Source organism: Ascaphus truei, chromosome 6 (genome assembly GCF_040206685.1).
Source record: "Ascaphus truei isolate aAscTru1 chromosome 6, aAscTru1.hap1, whole genome shotgun sequence".
Taxonomy (NCBI): domain Eukaryota; kingdom Metazoa; phylum Chordata; class Amphibia; order Anura; family Ascaphidae; genus Ascaphus; species Ascaphus truei.
Genome location: NC_134488.1, coordinates 93,275,940 through 93,297,891, shown reverse-complemented (window position 1 = coordinate 93,297,891; position 21,952 = coordinate 93,275,940). Strand labels below are relative to the sequence as shown.

At 40.6% G+C, this 21,952-nt stretch overlaps 1 protein-coding gene across 2 annotated transcripts in view; it reads right to left on the bottom strand.

Annotated features, from left to right (window-relative positions):
- Nucleotides 1-1,218: 1,218 nt before the first annotated feature.
- LOC142497402 (L-amino-acid oxidase-like) overlaps nt 1,219-21,952 on the bottom strand; it is a 64,881-nt gene continuing 44,147 nt past the window's right edge. For both annotated transcript variants that reach the window (XM_075605148.1, XM_075605147.1), the window contains exons 3-9: nt 12,216-12,275; nt 11,259-11,479; nt 8,084-8,193; nt 7,360-7,561; nt 3,197-3,265; nt 2,540-2,673; nt 1,219-2,448 (exon numbers count right to left, since the gene is read on the bottom strand). In XM_075605148.1, the coding sequence (XP_075461263.1) occupies nt 1,665-2,448; nt 2,540-2,673; nt 3,197-3,265; nt 7,360-7,561; nt 8,084-8,193; nt 11,259-11,479; nt 12,216-12,228 (1,533 nt within the window). In that variant the 5' untranslated portion in view covers nt 12,229-12,275 and the 3' untranslated portion in view covers nt 1,219-1,664. The remainder of the gene's footprint in view (nt 2,449-2,539; nt 2,674-3,196; nt 3,266-7,359; nt 7,562-8,083; nt 8,194-11,258; nt 11,480-12,215; nt 12,276-21,952) is intronic.

The window sequence follows — 21,952 nt, the reverse complement described above, 5'->3', positions numbered from 1 at the left end:
AGAATCTAAGCGCCTTCCTCTTCTTGTCCATTTCCTCCCCTACCTGTTTATTTAGCCACATTGGTTTTGACGTATTTCTTTTATACTTATTACCCAAGGGTATACACTGATAAGTGTGCTTTTCTAACAATGTTTTAAAGACTGCCCATTTATCTTCTACATTTTCCCTGCAAAAACATAATCCCAATGTATTACTTGTAGATTAGACCTGTTTATTAAAATCTGCCTTTCTAAACTTTAAGGTCTTTGTTGAACCCAAGTAATCTGTTTTTTGGTAATTTATTTCAAAAGAGACCATGTTACAGTATGATCACTGTTACCCAAATGTTCCAGGACTTGAATATTTGTTATTACTTCTACATTGTTTGATATGACCAAATCCAGTACTGCCCCTCTCCTGGTTGGTTCCTCAATAATTTGGGTCATATAATTGTCTTTAAGCACCCCCAAAAACCTGTTCCCTTTTGTTGACATCCATTCACGCTTCAAATACAGACAATGTATTTTAGCTTTTTATTTGTGTTCAATTTATGACACCATGTATGGGTCATTTTCACAGTATCTCTTGACTCAGCATACATTTCCTATACACCCTATTAGGTTGTCCAGCCAGGGGTGTGCACATTGTTACCCCCACAATAGGCTGAGAATTATGCTCCCTACCCTTATACAGGTACATTTATAGATACTAATTTTGGTCTGCAGGATACCACACACAGACCGGTTTTAAAGGGCCAGCCACTATGTATATCATGATCAAGGCTACCCTTAGTTTGATCAACCTCAAGGTCTCCTTTTGAACACAACATCAGCAGTATTCTGTTACCCCGGCTTGCTTGTCCTTGCTTAAGGATAGTGGACAATTACCTGTGAGGTAATCTTCTCGCAGAGTGGCTGGTGATTGATCCGATACGCATCTCTCACTGCAATCAAATTATATCCTGGACACAACACCAGTGTCTTTACAACAGGATAAGTGTTTGTTTAATCATTTTTTAACCACCATTATTTTAACTGGATACTAATAAAGATATAAGTTTTAGACTACTCATCAAATGATCCAGGTGATGTAAGAGTGCCCAAACTAGGTTACTTTGCTGTTTTGTATACACACACACACACACACACACACACACACACACACACACACACACACACACACACACACACACAAACACACCAGTTCATAATAAACATAACAAACACAATGCACCAGAATAGTTGTAAAATATCTTTATTGTATTTTTAAAATATTGATTTTATAACTGTGTAAGTTACAGTATTAAGTAAGATAAGCTGTTTTTGTAATAGCTAGTTTTCCAACCTAGTATGTGATTGATTAAACTCTGTACAAATAATAAAAGGGGATTAAAATAAACTGTTAAAAAAATTGTCACCATAAATCGTAAAATTAGGACTATGTGTACAAACAATTGACAAGCAAAATTGACATTCTTTTTGTATAGATTTAGCAACCTGCAACCTAAATAACAAATTATTAGAAAATTAAAATACCAGTTGTTATACTTCTATATAGTGACATCTGCTGAAAAGCAATAACACTTTAATTTTTATAAGAAAAGGTATGAATCATATGAAATTGGCAATTAACTTGGTTAACCTTCTCTTGCTGTGCTCCCAATCAGGATTTTGCACTATGGCAATTACTTATGTAAAAACATATTGGCGTCTCTGTGGATATCTCTTGCTGCTTTTAGACCACTTTTTATTGCCGTGTCGATCCAGCCATGGGGATAAGATGTATGTTCCCCTGCAAAATAAATTTTTCCTTCATTTTGTGATAACTGTTCAAATATTTCCCCAAATTGGTAAGGGGTGAAATAGGCAAATGCACCCATAGAATATGGGTCCAGGCTCCACTTCTTCACCACTGCCTTTGGACACAATGCTCTGAGTTCTTCTTTTGGCCTTTTATGGATGGCTGCTAAATCTTCCAATATCACATTGACACATTCTTCATTACTAAGTGCTGCAAAGAACATTGAATCATCTGCCAGGGTGTAGGAAGCCAGAAGGACACCTACTCCACTAGTGAAATTATGACTTGGGTAAAAAATAAAGCGTGATGGACGATTAGTACTGGACCTTCCTCCGTATATACCATCTTTCTCCCAGAATGGCTCAGTGCATGCTAACAAAATCTTTGTTGAGCTTACATAGTGGACATAACTCAGCGCATCATTCTTACTGTTACTAAGAGGAGGATTGAATGCAATCCGCCTGGTAGCTTTTGCAGTAGCTGTGATGATCACATAGTCAGCAGCTGTACTTATTATGGCAGAGGATTTATCTTTGCGGTACTGCACAATAACAGAATTCTGCCTTCTCAATACATTTACCACTGTAGAGTTTAAGCGGACCACATTTCCTAGATGACTGTAAATGGCCAAGGGTAACTGATCGAAACCTCCAGTTATCTCATCAAGCCTGGTGAAATAGAATGGGAAATAGATTAACCACTACCTGGATACAAAGTATTATTACTTATATAATACCCATGTCAGATTTTCTTTTTTACCTGGTGTTATTGAAAATAATCTCTCCTAGAATAGATTCAAAAAATGAGATGTAGTACTGAGCTCTCATATTCATGTAGTCCCCGAGCATATGGACAGCGCCTCGGCTAAGACTTCCTTCTTCAACCAGGAAAGCCTTTTAAAAGAAAACAAATATCAGTAGCAATAAAGTGCCCTATTTATAAAACGCAAAAAATATATAAAGTACAAACTCTGCTGTGTTGCAAATGAAAAATGTAAGATAAAATAAGATTGCAAGCATGAATGAATAAAAAATATTGTGTATAGTCCCCAAGTGAGACTATCATCAGTCTTTAACATATACAACATAAATTAATCCATGCAGTCTTATTATTTTATCCTACTTTATTACTATTACCTTCTTTTCTGCCTTGTTGATCTACCATTTTTAATCCTCGCCATTCACTATTCAATGTACAATGTAGCAGCTTTTCTTGCATTTTGGTAATTAGTAATATTTCAATATTCATATCCACTAGAATGTTCTCAATTAGTGTGTTCGTATTCAGTGATATTACTAGTTTCTGCGCTTGTTACAATGCTAATTTGGTACTGTCAATATAATGGTTTTCAAATACAGTGTTGTATAGGGACAAAATGCAAAATCAAAAGTCATGTAAGAATAGCTTGAAGTGTACCTGTTTGGAAGCTTTGTTGAATTGTTCCAGTATTTCAGGGCACTCTTTTCCTTTCATTTCATCAAGCAGCTGGACAAAAAAAGATGTACATAGTATATCATGACAGATGGTGGTTAATGTAGTTCCACTTATGACTATTAAAATCACTTTACAACTAAGGAGCGTCATGTGGTCTTGGACTCCAGGGGCCCCATAATGTGGTGAGTACATCATGGGTTTTTAACTTGTTTTCCTAGGGAAGATTGCGTTTTGCTCCCATGTGGAGCGATTAACGGGATCTGGCCAGTGCAGGAACGGAAAATGAGAAGGACTCCTCTTCCGTACACGTCATCAGTAACGCTGCAATCGCGTGATCACGCCGAGGAGTGGTCATTGTGACGGTAGGGCGGTAACCAGGCTCTCAAATAAAGGTTTAAGCCCGTTTGGTTACCCCTGATCCGTAATAAGGGTTCAAGAAGAGTCAGCTCTTGAGCCCAATACTGTGTAATGCATAAAATGTATTGTGTGACAATAAAGTATTTGATGTGTTTTTACCTTTCTATGAGTGTCAGCAAGCAGGGATTGCTGTGGAATGAGTTTCAAGGAGGGTTTTGCGGAGAAAGTGTTGTCAGAATGTGTCTAGGTAGCCGGGGTCGAGAGTTGCTGGACACCCCAAAAATGTACCCGAGAAACATGCTTGATTTCTGGATACATATAGGCACATTGTCCCAGCAAAATCTCCCTTTGAAAACGCTTGCACGACTCACCACTAGGGGTTCCCTGCTTTAGCACAGATCTGAAAGGTAAATGGGGCATAGGGATGTGAGGTGTCCCTGAAACAGTCAAGGGGTCCCTAGGTTAATGTGGAAACTCAGTTAATGCCCCAGTCACCCAGAACTTGCATAGGGGTTCATGGGTTGGTTCCCTGCTTCAGCATAGCCTAGAACGGTAAATGGGGCATAGGGATGCAAAGTGTCCTGGTAACTATGTGGGGTCCCTTGGTTAAGTGGGGTGCCCAGTTAATGCCCCAGTCACCCAGAACCACCAGTTAATGCACCAGTCACCTGCATAGGGGTTCATGGGTTGGTTCCCTGCTTCAGCACAGACTACAAAGGAAAAAGGGGCACAGGGATGTGAGGTGTCCCTGGAACAGTCAAGGGTCCTTAGGTTAATGGGATACCCAGTAAATTACCAGGTCATCTGGAACCGGTATAGGGGTAATGAGGTGCTCCAACCAAACATTATAAGGTTGTGAGAGGATTCTTATAATCCATACTGTCTATGCAATAGTGTGTGGGGAATATGGCTAGTGAAAACAAAGTGCAGCTTTTTATTCTATTCCCCATACCAGAAAGACTTAGGTTTTTAAAGTTAATATTTTATTAACAAAGTGTGTTAAGTACACATATGCTTTGTGCACAGTAAATGAGCTGGGACATTCAGAACTAATGTTCTGACCGGCCACTGGGGCTACCAACTCGGTGCCAGTAAGTCTGAACAGGACATCGGAGATGAAAGCCACAGAGGATGTCTGAGGTGTGAAAAGCAGATGGGCAGCAGGAACAGGCTGAGCCCCCAAGTCCTGTCGGCCAGTTGTTCTGTCAGACTTGGAGGAGCCTGTCACCGCGGGGGGCATTGAGGGAACCAGGGGCAGAGGTGCCAAGTTGCACATGCCCATTGGTTGATTCAGCACCCCGCTTGCCTGGATTCACAAAGTCCAGCATCGCTCTGATTGGCTGGTTAGGAAACTCCCACGTGAAAGAGCTTAAAGGAGGACATTGTGGTTTTTGTACTGTCCTTGGGATGAAAATGTAACTTAAACGTTCATTCTACGGACCTTGAATATATATGTAAATCATCATATTCCCTTTATCGTAGCCAGTTTTCTAATGCAAACAAATCTAATTTGGATAGCCTTTTTCATGTCTGACCTTATCAGTCCCTTTATTCAATTGTGACTCTTCTCTGTACATTTTCAGGTCTATAATGCCCCAAATCATACTCCATTTCAAGGTGTGGTCTTACTAAGGATTTATATCATTTGTCGTCAACAGGCGGCTCATGGGCTACATGTGGCCCTCAGAGGCTTCACCTGCAGGCCCCAACCGCTGACCATCACAGCATAGAGTTGAGGTGTTGCTGGTGTGGTTCATAGCTTCTTCCTAATCCCTGAGCTGCCTAATGACTTTGTTAATTACCTAGCAGTGTAATGCCTCGTCCCCAGTGAGCGCGATGTAGTGCGCGGCACAAACAAAGAGTTGGCCCTCGTTGGGGCCGGCCACAGTCAGTGTGTGTGCACGCGCTTACAAAGCGAGATGGCGCAACCCCATTACCAAAGACAAGAAATGTGTCTTTTGGCGCGGCACGTCACTGCGGTGGTTCAGACAATGAGGGCGAACCAGCTGCGTGACATCATGGCCACGCCCCCTCCGTGAGCAATCAGTAGTCCACTGATCACTTCAGAAACGGGTGGACGCGTGGAGTTTTTGTACTGTATGTTCTGCTGGATTCAATAAAGAAAGTATTTGTAACTGTAGAGGAGTGCTGCGGACAAACATTTATTTTTGTTTATATAGTTTACTGTATATGTGTCTGTGTGTGATGTGCGGCCCTTTTGATGACTTAAGGACCACTCATACAGCCTTTGAGGAATCTGATGTTGCCTACCACTAATTTATACAGCGGTAAAATGATGCTGTAATTGCTCTGAAATGTGTTGCAGGTATCTGGTTGCAAAAGTGTTAATGTGGCTGCCTCCTGCTCATATGTTTTGTACAATTTTTCTTCTAATTGTGTCTGTCTTTTTATTTAAATTGTTTCAATCTTACTCCATAATACTGTAATACTTTATACCATCCCGAAATTAATGTTAGATTTTACCATTGCTTGTCTCAGGAAAATCATTTTCCCCTAGCAAAGTCTAATGGAATAGTCTGTAATGTAGTAACATTGTTATCCTTATCACATGTAAGCTGTACTGTCTTGGTTACGGCTTCCACTTAAAGGGGTAGATGAGTTACAGACACTTTTCCTCTACACAGCCTGTAGCTCCGGCCTTTAAAGCTGCAGTTCAGTCTTTTTTGTTTTAATTTATTTTTTTACTTCAATAGTTTCATGTGGGCAATCTCTAATTACCTAAAGAACTGCATAGCTGCCGGTCAATTCGTTCTCCGTCTATTGATCGGCAAAGTTTGGCGACATCTTTAAATATGGGGAATGTAAATCGTTGCTATAAGAACAAGCACGCTTGTTAAAATAGAATACAAGAAAATTGGTCTTTCAAAGTTGTTTTTTAAAAAAAAGAAAATGCTAAAAGTATTTTTTCTTACTACAGAACTGATTTATTAAAAAAAACACACATGCAGGATATTGCCTGAACTGCAGCTTTAAGCCGTGTGGTCAAGAGAAAAGGGGATCTGTGTGGGTATAAATGTAAATGGGGGGAGGATTCACTTTTTATCTGGACTGGTGGATGTTAGTGATATTTTTCCAGGCCTGTATTTATGTATATATTTATTTTTTTAATATGATTTATTTTTACAACATTTTAATGTTATGGACTTTAATATAAAGATGCAATCACACCTGAAGTAAATATTTTTTAATAAATAGGTTTCTATTTCCTTTGGGTCCGTGTAATTCAAAATCTTATCTGGTAATTATTGCTTTTCCACTTTATCTCTTGGCTAATGACGACATAATTAGATTAAGTAACACAAGAAAAAGGAGAACATCAGAATGTTCCATTTACCACCGTTTGCAAACAGTCATCTCTCTAGGGATTAAGCAAAGATTATAAACTCCAGTATTTCCTTACTATGGAGACATTAACGTTTAGCATTTTAAAATACTTGTCGGGACACCTATATTTACCTCATTAAATAGGTCACGGTCTTTTGTTCACTTGGTCGTAGAAGGAATGTTTCATACATTGGAGACAGAGCTGCCAGACATGTTTATGATTATCTTGTTAGTAGACATTTGTCCATTGTGCTTGATTGGCCACGGACTATGCCATGGAATAAATATATGGCAGGAAACATTCTAGCATAACTATGATGGTTTCAGCTGTCAACTACATAATTTTCCTTTAATGGTGTCACATGTACTGTATTCACTACTTCACAATTTTGTTTTAACTTTCAATATATATCCAATCCAATTAGTAAAGAAGTAACACATACCTTTTGCACTGATTCATCGTACAGGGTACTAATAGATTTCCCTTCCTCTGAAGGACTGAGATCAAATTCGAATAAGTTTGGATTCACCATGACATCCTTCTGTGTTTTTCTTATATTGTTAAACAAATAAAAATTGTCCTCATCTGATGTAATAAATGGGTTCAGTTTTAGACCGAGCTGTTGTATATATTCACGTACAATCCTATAAGAATGAACAGACATGTATTTTGAATATTTGACGTCGATATCTTTGGACTGGTATGATTTGGTTACAATGATGCACAAATATTCACTTTCATTTTGGTGCCGGAGGAACAGGGAGTTAGATTGTAAGCTCTTTGTATACATTGCATTATCTGTGGAACTAGTTTTTGTTGTTTTTCTTATCTACACTTTTGTGGAGAGATTTGCAGAGAAACCTAAATAAAAAAGCATATTTTATGCATATTGGAGAATGTTATATGGCTTATTGCAATTCCTATATAAAAGCAGTCTCTGTAATTCAAAGCTAGTATATTGACAAACACTTAAAATAAGATAACAAAAACAGAGCCCTAGAATGGCATTTCTTGTCTAAAATAAACTATAATATAAACTTAAGTAATTATTGCTAATTCCTCTCCTCTAGAATACAATGTTGCGATCTTTGGTATGTGCTGGTCACTTATAAGCAATTAGATATCCCTCTTCCAGCAAAATCATAACTGGTTGCATATATTTGTACCTGTGAGGAAGTGGCAAACGCATGGGCCCCAGCTCTCCATACCAGCCATCTGGATCTCTGTGTGTTTCAACACGACCTCCTATACGTTTACTGGCCTCCAGTACAGTGACCTGAAATATAAAATATGGATTGAATGTGTTTCCCATTTACAGAGCACCCTGGATACATTATATTTGGGGTTTTCAAAAGTTTCCTTTCCAGATCAAGCTGTATGTGTTTTTGTGTTAGGTTGAGATACAATACCTTTTAATGGACCAACGAAGTGTTTGAACACTACAAAGCTGGAAATCAGACCATTGCAAACATAGGAGACCCTGAGATCCGACTGCAGCAGAGAGACCACAGAGACAGAAGCACCGAAGTTAAGCGCTTGTTGCAATCACAGCTGACGGGAGATCCCTCACAGAGGTTTGAACTTCCCGCCGAGTGACCCGCTGGAGACCAGAGACTCACACTGTGGGGTGAATTCCTAATGAGGTGCGCACCCCTTGCTGGGACGGTTATTGAAGATAAGAGGACCATCCAGAGAGACAGTGAGCCTACACGGAGCAGTTTCCCAGAGTGGTAACATGTCCAAAACATGTCCTGTTGTTATATGCTTTATCCTGATGTACGTGCAATAATCACCTTTTTTATTCTATAAATATTTTTTAAATACTACACCATGAGGTTTTTTTGCGCTGTTTTTTTCTTTTTTCTGTATTAGTTGGACAGCTGAGCCATCCCCCTGAAACTGCAGCATAAAACCTCCCTATTAAGGTTGTATATATATTTGTTCACAATATCACTTAACATATATATTACCACTAATGAGCGCATTATCTGTTTTATTCACCTAACACATAAACCCTGGTACCAGTGCAGGCAGTGTTAGGATTAATCCGGGGTTTCCCCTGCAGTAAGCAGCTCCCTTGAGTGACAGGGGGGTGGGACTGGGTGTGTGTTCTGTCCTATCAGGGGCTCAGACCTTGGACCTCCCCCCTGGGTATATAAAGGGTTGCACTACCTAAATGTAGTGGTTCTCTCTGCTGAGAGGGAGTTCCAGGGAGCATGGAGTCAGGGCTCTGACCACCTTCCATCCCCTCCCTTAGGGGAGTGGAAAACAACCCCTCATCCTACCAGGGGATGGGGGAAGAGCAGAGGATAGACCATTAGGGCCTCAAGCCTCCTGGGTTGATTCCGGGACCTTTCAGAGGAGGGAAGAGAAGTGAACCCAGTTACATGCTGTATTTAGTGATGTGAAGAATAAAGTGATTCAGTTATATAATATACTCCTGCCTGAGACTGCAATTAATCAGGGGGAGTTAGCAGAAGAGAGTTCTCCTGCAGAGATTTTCTCCAGTACTCCTGGATCCTGCTGGAGATGGAGGCGCCGCACCACTGAGAAAGAACCAACCATCACCCCAAAAACCTGTCCTGTCTTCCCCACTAACACCAGCGGAAACTCAGCGATTCTCTGAGCCAGCAGGTAACCAGCACAAGACACCCTGAAAAAGAGAGATCTCCCAGAGGGTGGGGAAAACCTTTTACAGGGTAAATACTCTAGACTGTATCACCCTGATCACATTACATAACTGTGAAATATGCCAGTACTATGCAATCTTTGCTAAATGTTGATTTAAAAACTAGTTTTGCAGAATCTCATCAAAATTGTAAAAATAACATTTAAAAAAATGAAGTGGACATAAAATAAACTGATTTTAAAGTTCTAAAGTTTAAAAATCTAGGTGCTTCTCTGAAAATTAATTTCCCCTCCACTTCTCCCCCACAAACTAAATATGAACTGTCACCATCAGGACCAATGTACATGTTGTTATAAAGAAGAGAATAAGGTTTTAATGACGTTAAATGTGCTTCATTCAGCACAGTCTCAGGGTCAGCTCAGTACACAGGAAAAAGAAACCTGTATAGTTTTAAATGTATGAATGCTTCATCTATGAAAAACCTGTTTGTTGGTCCATTGACAGGTATCACAATCTATGAGAATCCAAACTTGGGCTTTCAGTGGTGCCCTGAGGGCTGGGTGAAGATGTGTTGGGAAATTATGTGGGAGTTTCAAAGATGGGAGCAGTAAATGAGAAAACTTCTGTTGTCAGAGCGTTCTAGAGAATTTTAACCAAGCACCAAGTGAACTAATGGCATCGAACAGTCGCATGAGATAAATGTAGAAACGGTGTAGGCAAGTAGAATATTTTTTTTCAAATCTTTGTAAATCAGTTGTGTAGTAGTAGATCAACCTTACTGCGTTTTCCCCACTCTTTATGCTCTTTTCATTGAGTTTCAATGTATTAAGCTTCCTTGGCTTTCTAGAGCAACCATTTAGAAAAGCCCAGCACTTCTTCTTCTGAAATAGGCAGCCATGTTGGGCAGAATCTTTGCTGATCTTTGCCGATCAATCACGGGAGAACGGATCGATTGGCAGCTTAGACAATTACACTGTCTTTAATTTATAGAACAACTACATTTATTACAACACAAAATGGCAAGAGAGAATGCTCCTTTAAGGAGGTTTCTTTCATAATTAATTTCCCTTTATTCTTTTTGTAATGATGGGGCTAATATTAGATAAACAAGTATATGATAACAGTATAAGCACATGCTCATTGAAAATAAAAATGTATTTATTTCTCAGAGGAAACACATAACATTTGATTTTGTGCATGAATCTTTCTGAGGAAGCCTATTACTGTATATTGATATGTACAGTGATTTATTTCTAGAATAAGGTGAGGGACTTCTGATGTGAGGTAATTTATTTCAAATTAGTTTCAGATGTATGTTATTAATTTTGTAAATAATAATTATTACATTCTAATCGTTTTATAAAACATAAAACATTTTTTTTAAATGATCACAATAATGTATCACATTAAATGTATCACATGGTTACGGAAAAAAGGCACAGAACTCCTGAAAAAAAGCTATATGTGTGTGTGTTTGTATTTTTGTGTGTATCGTGTGTATCATGTGTATAATGTGATTGCTCCTCAAAGAATCTGTAAGTGTTAAAGAAATGCTATAAGTGAGCAGAGGTATAGCTGAAAAGTATTATTTGTATGTACATTCTGAAGATCTACATACTTGATAGATACTATGGATGATACTATGGATGTGGGTGCAATTGTGAGAGGATAATGAGATTTTACTCTGCGTTGCTAAAAGTTCAGCTGCTTACTCTGTGACCAGCTTCCAATAAAACCTTTGCTGCCGAAAGTCCAGCCATTCCTGCACCAACAATTACAATATGTTTTCGACGGGGTGACTTGCTTCTGTGCAATCCATTCTTGGCAATATCAAGTAACTCCTCATATTCAGGATCTTCAAAGCAACCCTTCAGTATGCCTAAATCACCATTGGACCCACATATTGTTGCTATGAATGAAAGTGAGAGAAGCACTGGGGAAAAAACAAATGTAAGTAAAATAAACAATAGCAAAACTGTGGGATCCCCAGGATTGTAGTGCACGCATGACATGTGTTCTTATGCGTGCAACCTGCTTTTCCTCTTTTATACAATATGCTATACAATTTAAATTAGCACCCACGTTTTTGATTAAACATTTAGTTTTTTTTCATAGAGGTAAAAAAAGGAATCAGAATTTGTTACTAATTTTTTTACTGATTTGAGATAAAAACAAAAAAGACGTTTGAAACTTTTCCACAAAACCTCCAAAGACAAGCAGTAAATTCTTACTCTTTTTACATCAAAGATACATTTAATACTTGAGCTATAAAAAGATAAGGCATAGTGCAACATTAATATATGTTACATGTGTATACCAAGATATCTGTTCTGTGTCCACTGCAATATATTTGTTATATTTCACTATAAACAACTATTGTATAGAAAGACTTCAACAGTGTCATGCTACAGGGGTTCTATTTCCACTAACATCCACATATATGTACTAACAAGAACATGCCTGTTTTCTCATCACTTAACTACATTTTAGCATTTTCTTCCCATTTACCTATAGAAAATGCTAAACAAATCTCTAAAGGTGGCACCACACCTATCTAAAGTAGACATTGAAAGCCCTATCTGTAAGTAAGTTATTGCTGGAAATACTGAAAAAGACAACACATGGTAGTTGCAATTTAAAGGTGACCACCAAAGAGAAGAGGTACTTACTAAAGATGTCCATGACTGCCTCCAGCTACCAGTAGCATCAAGTTTATTTCTATCACCCATCTATTTATATGAGACAAAATATATAGGTGGAGTAATTTGCATTGTATTGGCACACAGTCTTAAAGGAAATAAAGACAGGTGTGTCCTTTTCTTACACAGAAGACATATCATTATATGAAACAACTCGTCATGTAATAAAACAGCCGTGACAAAAAAATTACGCAAAATATCATGTTTACCATACTGCAAAACATTTTTGTGTTGTTTCCTTATGTCTATTGCTAACTTTCTTTTTACCTGTTGACATTTTTCTTTAGAGCTCAGTATTGTATTAATAAATACGCTTTTATTTAAATTGCTACAGAGTGTAGTAAACAGGCAAAATGTAGGACATGGCAGCTGAAGTCTTATGAACATATTTACTTTTTGGACAATGAAATATGACATTAACAATGCGTGCACCATATCATTTTTCAGGATTTATGCTACTGCACAGTGCTGTACGGCAATAGTGTGCTAGGGAAAAGGTCTCAAAAGAGGCTTGGGGGACATGTAAAACTGCACCTCTTATTATAGTCGTGAGTCATCACCTGATTAAGATAGTGTAGTATTGGCATTAGATAATTGGTTGTAAGAGGTCGATAATTCGATCATTTTGATTGGTTTATGGCTTCATTTTTCTGTACCTGGGTGTCACAAACGTCCGCTCATATCCAGAGACTGGCACATTTTATGCAATGATTTGGTGATCTTTTGCAACATTCTGTATACTGCACCAGCATTTTTGCAAACAAGTTCACAATGCAAAAAATTGCAAGACATGAAGAGGAGAGGAAAAAACAAGGTTCAGGTTCAACAGTGGCTGCAGCGAGGTGGAATTGATGTTACACTGCTTACTACACATGCACAGAGCAGCGATTGTTACATTTTGTTAAAGGAGTGTTTTGTAACATCTTTCACAATTTGATTGCAGGTAAACCAAACAATAGTGGATGCTCTGAGAAGAGAAAATCACTGAAGTGAGGTCAATCTTGATGCAGCAGCATTGTTGTATTGCAAGGGCCGAAAAGAGACCATAAGAGAGAGACGGAGTAATAGGATGAGACTGTGCAAGCATGGACCAGCAAGGGATGGGTTCATGTTTTAATACAGAATAAGGTTGGTTTGAAGAAGATGAGCAAAAAATCTTATCAAGATATAGGCAAATAAAAAGAATTGCACAAAGTTTATGGATAATTGATCTTGCCGAAGATAAAGATGTTTTGCAACATGATTACTTCGACTCACCGCTATCAAAGGAACACGCCCACCAAGCCCACCACACTAAGCCACAGAAAGGACATAACAAGAAAGTGCTGACATAAGATAGAACTAGGGTGCAGGAACATGTAATATGCATGAGTAAGAATGAATTGAGAATGAAGTAGAGATAATGTGCTTCTCCAAGTATATATACTAGTGCTTTAGGAGAGATCATTTGTCCACCCCAGGGGCCTATCTTCAGCACACGAAGGCAATGCTGTACTATTATTACTAATTGCGTGCTGAGCCACTAAATGCAATCTACTTTAAGAAACGTTTTCGTGTCAGACTCGCCTTCCTTCAAGCATGGTATAAACATACCTGTGTTAGGACCATGAGATGAGAGTTGGATAGACCTTTGGCAGAGTCAAGTACACCTTTACTGTGTAAAACACTAGTTAAAGGGGCAGATCCCTCTGCATGTTTATTTTGTAAAGAGTTCTCCATCATGCCATGGGTGCGCAAACTGGGGGGCACAAGATTTTCATGGGGGGGGTGCAGCGATTACAGAGGCCCTGCACTCTTCCCCAATGCAACTTAAATTAAATACCGGGGGAGGCGTGAGGCCTCTGTAACTTCTCTTACCTGCTCTCTGCCGGTTGTTCAGCGACGTGTCGCCATGGCAACACGGCGTCAAACGACACCGTAGGTCATGTGACGTGAAGCCATGGCAACGCGCATCAAATGACGCTGTGGGGTCACGTGACGTCACATGACCCACGGCGTCATTTGATGCCAGGTCCTAGGACAGGGGTGAGGGAACGAGCGCTGGGGCTGTCATGCAGTCTCCTCCCACTACTTTGGGATACCTCTCAGGTGGAGGCGCTGCACCAAGATTGTAAGTACATCAGCTTGCGTGTACTGACTGATCCCTGTGGTTGATTTGAAGTGCTGGTTGTTTAAAGTGTGTGCAGTTAGAACCAGAAGGAAAGGGAAGTACTGGGTATACTAGCAGGGGTGACTGTTTTTGGGGAGTGTGCAGTGGGTTAATTTATTTTTAAAGTGTGCTGTAATTTGAAGCCTGTAACTTCCCCCCTCCCCCCCCCGTTCTCCTGCCTGAGGCAGAGTGGGTGTGGTTGGTTAATTGATAACCTAACACACCTGGTGGGTGTCCCTATATAAACAGAGGCTTCTAACGAATTCTGAGCTTGCGTGTACTGACTGATCCGTGTGGTTGATTTGAATTGCTGGTTGTTTAAAGTGTGTGCAGTTAGAACCAGAAGCAGTTTGAACAAGGACGCGGTTAAACAGGGTATAGTATATTGAAGTACAGTTTACTGTTAGTACTTCTAAACTTCATAGTTGCTAGAATGAGCAGGATTGAAAATGCCACTAAATGCACATCTTGCCACATGTATGTGCACTTGGAGCAGCTGTTCCAAGGAGCATACCGCTGTGAGAGGTGTGAGCGTGTGGTCTCTTTAGAATCAGATATTGCTGATCTGAAGAGGCAACTTTCAATATTGAGGGACATTGGCAATCTTGAAAGGGAATTAGAGCTCACTGAGCAGGCCCTTGCTTCGACTAGTGGTGCAGATGGTGGCGCTGTTAGTGAGGAGCAGGTAGGTAGCTTGGTTGCCATTAGAGAGGAGCAGGTAGGTAGCTGGGTGACAGTTAGAAGCGGAAGCAGGGGCAATAGGGAGAGGCAGGTTGTTTCTGAGCTGACACATCCCAATAGATTTGCCATGTTGAGTGAAGATTTTGGGAATGTCGGGGCAGAAATGTCAAGGCTGGGGGAGACTAATTCCTCTAGCAGCCAGGGGAATAGTTCCTGCAGCACAGTGGGGACTCAGGATGCTCAGATACAAAGAAAGATTGTGGTGGTAAGGGACTCCATTATTAGGAAGGTAGATAGGGCAATCTGTTGCCGTGACCGCATGAACCGAACAGTTTGTTGTCTCCCGGGTGCTCGGGTTCGGCACATTGCGGATCGGGTAGACAGATTGTTAGGGGGGGGCTGGGATTGACCCGGCGGTCTTGGTACACGTTGGCACCAATGACAAAGTTAGAGAAAGATGGAGGGTCCTAAAAAATGATTACAGGGATCTAGGCCAAAAGCTTAAGGTAAGGACCTACAAGGTAGTATTTTCTGAAATACTACCAGTGCCATGCACTACCGCAGGGAGACAGTCAGAGATCAAAGAGGTTAATGAATGGCTAAGAAAGTGGTGCAGGAAGGAGGGGTTTGGGTTTTTAGAGCACTGGGACTCCTTTTCTGAGAGGTGCCATCTATATTCTAGAGACGGATTGCACCTCAATTAAGAGGGATCTTCTGTGCTAGGGGGAGAATGCTAAAAAGGTTGGAGGAGATTTTAAACTAGGATGGAGGGGGGAGGGGAATGAAACAGACAATGAACTAAATGGAATAGAGGAGGATACAAGGTGGTATGGAGGTAGAATGGGGGCAAGTGCGAGTTTGACAAGGAGTGAGATACCCATTGTAAATACAGATATACTAGAAAACTTCTAAAGACTAAACCAAGTGGGCGCAGAAAGGAAGGAGCAGATAAGATAATAGTACAGGCTTAAAAAAAAACTTAAATGCATGCTTGCTAATGCAAGAAGCCTGACAGATAAAATGGGGGAGCTTGAATTAATAGCTGCAAGGGAGCAGTATGATATCATAGGCATTGCTGAAACATGGTGGGATGAAACTCATGACTGGACAGTTAATTTAGAGGGTTATTCCCTTTTTCGGAAGGATCGAACAAATAGAAGGAGAGGTGGAGTATGTTTATATGTTAAACCGGATCTAAAACCTATTATAAGGGATGATGTTTATGAAGGGAATGATGAAAATGTAGAGACTTTGTGGACATAAATTAGCAGTGGAGGTAAAAGTATTAAGAAAATGTTTGTGGGAATATGCTATAAACCACCAAATATCTGTGAGATTGAGGAAGCTAAAATACTTTTGCAAATGGAAAAGGCATCAAAACTGGGTCATATTTGCATAATGTTTTTTTTTAACTATCCAGACATAGACTGGGGCAATGAGATTAGCGTTACAACAAAATGTTTTTGGGGGTGCTTAAAGACAATTATATGACCCAAATTATTGAGGAACCAACCAGGAGAGGGGCAATACTGGATTTGGTCATATCAAACAATGTAGAAGTAATAACAAATATTCAAGTCCTGGAACATTTGGGTAACAGTGATCATAACATGGTCTAATTTGAAATAAATTATCAAAAAATAGATTTCTTGAGTTCAACAAAGACCTTAATCTTTAGTAAGGCAGATTTTAATAAACTGAGGTCTAATCTAGTAGTAATACAATGGGATGATGTTTTTGCAGGGAAAAGGGTAGAAGATAAATGGTCAGTCTTTAAAACATTGTTAGAAAAGCCCACTTATAAGTATAAAAGAAATAAGTCAAAACCAATGTGCTAAATAAACAGGTAGGGGAGGAAATGGACAAGAAGAGGAAGGCGTTTAGATTCTTTAAGTCAGAAGGGATGGAGACATCGTATCAGAATTATAAGGAATGTAACAAAAATTGCAAAAGGGCAATCAAATTAGCAAAAATGGATAATGAAAAAAGCATTGCAATAGAAAGTAAGGTCAACCCTAAAAAGTTCTTTAAGTACATTAATAACAAAAAAATGAGAAAAGAAAATATAGGACCCTTTCAGTGTGAGATGGGTAGGCAGATTATTGGAGATAAGGAAAAAGCTGAGGTATTAAACAAATTCTTTGCCTCTGTGTTTACCAGGGAAGAATCAAGTTCAATAGTAGTGCCGCAGGAGGAAGCCACAATCTCCATATTAATGAACAATTGGTTAACTGAGGAAGAAGTTCATAAGCGACTTGAAAAAATTAAAGTAAATAAGGCACCTGGCCCCGATGGCATACATCCAAGAGTTTTCAAGGAGTTAAGCTCAGTAATAAGCAAACCATTATATTTAATATTCAAGGACTCCATTTCCACAGGCTCAGTACCACAAGATTGGCGTAAAGCAGATGTGGTGCCTATATTTCAAAATGGAGCTAGAGCACAACCGGGAAATTACAGACCTGTAAGCCTGACTTCAATAGTAGGGAAACTACTTGAAGGTTTAATACGAGATAACATTCAGGAATACTTAATGGAAAACAAAATTATTAGTAATAGTCAGCATGGATTTATGAAGGATAGATCTTGCCAAACTAACCTTATTTGTTTCTTTGAGGAGGTAAGTAGGAATTTAGACCAGGGAAATGCAGTTGATGTGGTCTACTTAGATTTTGCAAAGGCTTTTGATACGGTTTCACACAATAGGTTGGTGTACAAAATAAGGAACATTGGAGTAATAATATATGCACCTGAATTGAAAACTGGTTAAAGGACAGACAACAGAGGGTTGTCATAAATTGAACTTTTTCAGGTTGGGCTAAAGTCGCGAGTGGAGTACCTCAGGGATCGGTACTGGGACCCCTGCTTTTTAACTTGTTTATTAATGACCTTGAGGTTGGCATCGAGCGCAAAGTCTCCATCTTTGCTGATGATACTAAATTGTGTAAGGTAATAGAATCAGAGCAGGATGTAATTTCTCTTCAGAAGGACTTGTAAAGACTGGAAACCTGGGCAGGTAAATGGCAAATGAGGTTTAATACAGATAAATGTAAGGTTATGCATTTGGGATGCAAGAATAAAAAGGCGACTTACAAATGAAATGGGGATATATTGGGGGAATCCTTGATGGAGAAGGATTTAGGAGTGCCTGTAGACAGCAGGCTTAGCAATAGTGCCCAATGTCATTCTGTAGCTGCAAAGGCAAACAAGATCTTATCTTGCATAAAACAGGCAATGGATGGAAGGGAAGTAAACATAATTATGCCCTTTACAAAGCATTAGTAAGACCACACATTGAATATGGAGTACAATTTTGGGCACCAATCCTAAGAAAAGACATTATAGAACTAGAGAGAGTGCAGAGATGCACAAGGGCCGGCCTCCGAACGCTTCCAGAAGGTGTATGGCACAGAACAGCGAGTGGGCTCTCAAACAGCAGCTGAGTATCAGGGACCACTTGTGCATCTCTGCATGGTCGTGGATCCATCTGCCTTGATGTTTTCTTAGCCATACCAAGGGGTCAAGCAGCTACCTAGGAAGTTCCCAGCACTACAGATGAGAGGGGATACTCTCCAATCTATCCACTGCACATTACCACTTTCCATCTGGTAAATGGGTATTTCACAACTGTGGTCTATATGGGACATTTCATATATGGATATTAATATATATTTTAAATTTGTGTTTTAATAAATGTCACTCATTTGTGCCATTCACCTGTCGACTTCCATTAGTATTGTAGATCTTGAAAGTTCATTGTATTGTGAAGCGTTTGTCTATTTAAGTTCATTTATATGTTACAGTATTACGCTATGTTTTGTGTTTGTTTTTATTTTTCATATATTTGATCCCACTGTTCATGGAGCACCTCCAGGATCTTGGCTGATTTCATCAGGCCGGGTTGTATACCAATTTATTTATTTATACATTCTTTAGTTAATAACACATGCTACACCCAAAAATAAAAACGAACTTGTTGTTGACATCCACAAGTTCTGGAAAGCTCCTGGGGGCCTTGTCAGGGGACGGAGGCATGCAGTTTGGGAGGAGTGTGTCTTGGGGACATCTATTGACTGCACCTCTCTTGCATGAGAGAGTGAAGCAACTTTATGTGCTGGTCTGCCAATAAATCTTGTTATACCCTTGTGGAGGAGGGGGTTAATCAGGCCAATAATAAAGGTATTACGCCCGGCTGGTTAACCCTAATCCCTGTTGGGACTGAAGGGGTTAAACTGTATTGTCCCCATCATAACATGTTTTCCCCTACACTACCGTTATTGTCCCTATTTTGCAGCTTAGTCACTAGCTGCTGTAGAATAAATGAAAGAAAATGTGCTTACTATGTTTGTGACATAAGGGGGAGACTCTAGCGCTGAACCAAGCGCTAAGTGAAGAAGCGTGCCTATGAATGGGTGGCCGCTTTGAAGTATAGATATCACTTCCTAAGCCGTAGACCTCTAAACCGCAAAGTCAATTGGATAAGTGTTTGCGGTCTAGCTGAAGTGCTTTTCTGTCAGAATGTATCCACAAAATTACCCACTTCAGCTGAACGTATTGGCGTGGGAACCAGGTCAAACCGCAGTCCCCATCGCAGCCCGTTCAATTAAGTGGATAACTTGCGGTAGGAAAAAGCTTGCACTCTAATTTTTGGAGTGCAGCTAAGTAAAAAGAAACCATCAACATACATATAAGATTTATAATTGTTGCACAAGCAGAACATACATTTATGAATAAACTGTATTGTATAGTGTTTTTAAAATGTAAAGGCAGGAAGCCTTTCCTTTCCTGAATCCTTTAACATGTAAATATGTTAAGGTTGAATGAGCTGAGGGATTTTTCATCTCCGTGCTTCAAAGGCACCCTGCAGGGTGCGTCTATGAGAAGCTCGGAGCTGAAAAGCCTCAGACATCCAAGGTGTTAGGATGGTCGACATATTGTAAGTACCAGATACCGCTGTGAAGTATGGGCGCTTCACACTTGGTAGCCAAACCCCAGACTTGCTGTCGCCAGGTAAGGGGTGGGACCCGGTATGCTAAGGAGCTCAAGTGTGAGGTTAGCACATGCTCCGTGCAAACCGGGAAGCAACTTCTGCCCTCTTTGCAAAGTACTGGCAAGTCGGGGATAGGTGGGAGAAATGTTCCCATGGGCAGGATTGGTTATGCATGTTAGGTATAGGACCCGTAACCCTATAAAAATGCCTACTGGCCAGTCCCTAGCAGATTCATCTAAGATTTTGCCAAGAAACGTCCAAGGTTTAGCGTCAGCGGTTCCGGAGTGTGGAAGGTTAACCTACAACGAAGATTTACACCCTCTTCTGGAATTCGTTAGAGCTAAGTGTTCCCGAACGAACCCTGTAAGGACTGAACAAACGTATTCCTTTTGGCGGAGATAGCGGGCTGGCAAGTTGTGCCCCTAGCCAGGAACTGTTACACGGATCAATTTGCGCACCCACTTGTGTGCGTGCAGGGGTTCCCAGAGACATTGTTTCGTTCCAATGACATTTGATTTCGTTCCCCCATCCCAGTAAGTGTTTAATCCAGTGTATTGTGAAGATTTGTGTGTTTGTCTGTGTGCTCAGTCCAGAATCCCGGTATTAATTTGGGTATAAGTCTTGGTCTCCCGCAACAACCATTCCTGACCTGTGACTCATTTACTACCAAGGTTCCAGTGGGGATGAATCCCTGTCTTTGGCAGAGTCCTGCAGGATGGAGGCACTGCACCATCCTGAAAACATGTCCTGTTATCCTACAACCCATACCAATGCGGAGACTCAGCCCTTCTGTGAGCATACAGATGAGCACCCTTGTACCAGAATACACCAGTACCATCAGATCTTCTTTAGGGGAGGAGGGGATAGGGGTGTTACATTTGGAGGCGCTGCTAAGATGGACAATAAGGGACAGGCAGTACAGAAAAGAGGAATGGGATATATGCTGAGGGAGAAGTGAAGGACCAGTCACTGTATCCAAGCCACATATTCCCAACTGTTGCAAACAGAGAAGCTCCCTGAGGTGGTTCCTGGGGTAGTATCAGTTCATGATTGCAAACTCACCTCTGCTAATATGAAAAGTGAAGGGGGCACTCACTGTATTAGAGCCATTAGATGACTGGGACACATGCTATATCTGAGAAGTGCCTGAAAATCACTGTATCAGAGCCATGTCCCTCTGCATTGTTCTAAGGCTGAGATGTACTTTAAAAACATGGTATCAACCGGGTGCATGTGGTAATAGCCCAGGGATGTCTCTTTTCTAGAGCTCCAAGATTGAGATTATCAGTGTGTACCCCACGACTTTGTTGCTTGTTCCAGGGCTGAGATGTGCTTGCACCCCATGGTATCAGCCGAGTGCACGTGGAGTTGGCCAGGTGTGGATATTTGTCCCGGGTCAGAACCCCCAAGAAGGCAACGCCAGCATGTACTCCCCTTTATGGAACTGTTCCAGGGCTGAGATGTGTGTGAAAAACATGGTATCAGCCGATGGCACGCGGAGATCGCCCAGGGATGACTGACCGACTAGAGCTCCAAGATTGGGGTCCAGTGTGACCTCAACTACTGTCGTATTAGTGCATGCGGAGCTGCCATATGTGGATGTCTGGCCCGGGACCAGAACCCCCAAGAAGGAGCTACCAGCATGCACAAATTGAAATTGGATCAGCCAAGGAGGATCCTGAGGTCTGAGAGTGGTTCCCGACAAAATCGGGAGAACCGTGCACAGAGTTTGCAAGATACAAGCACCAGTTTTGCAAGTTATTTGGGGCTTGGCGCCAAAGCCCTATCTGCACCCTTTCTGCAGTGTCTGGGACTCCTGGATCTATAAGGGGGAGGAGAAACTGACCTAATTGCCACCACGTGGGGTGTAGCCAGATGCATCTATCA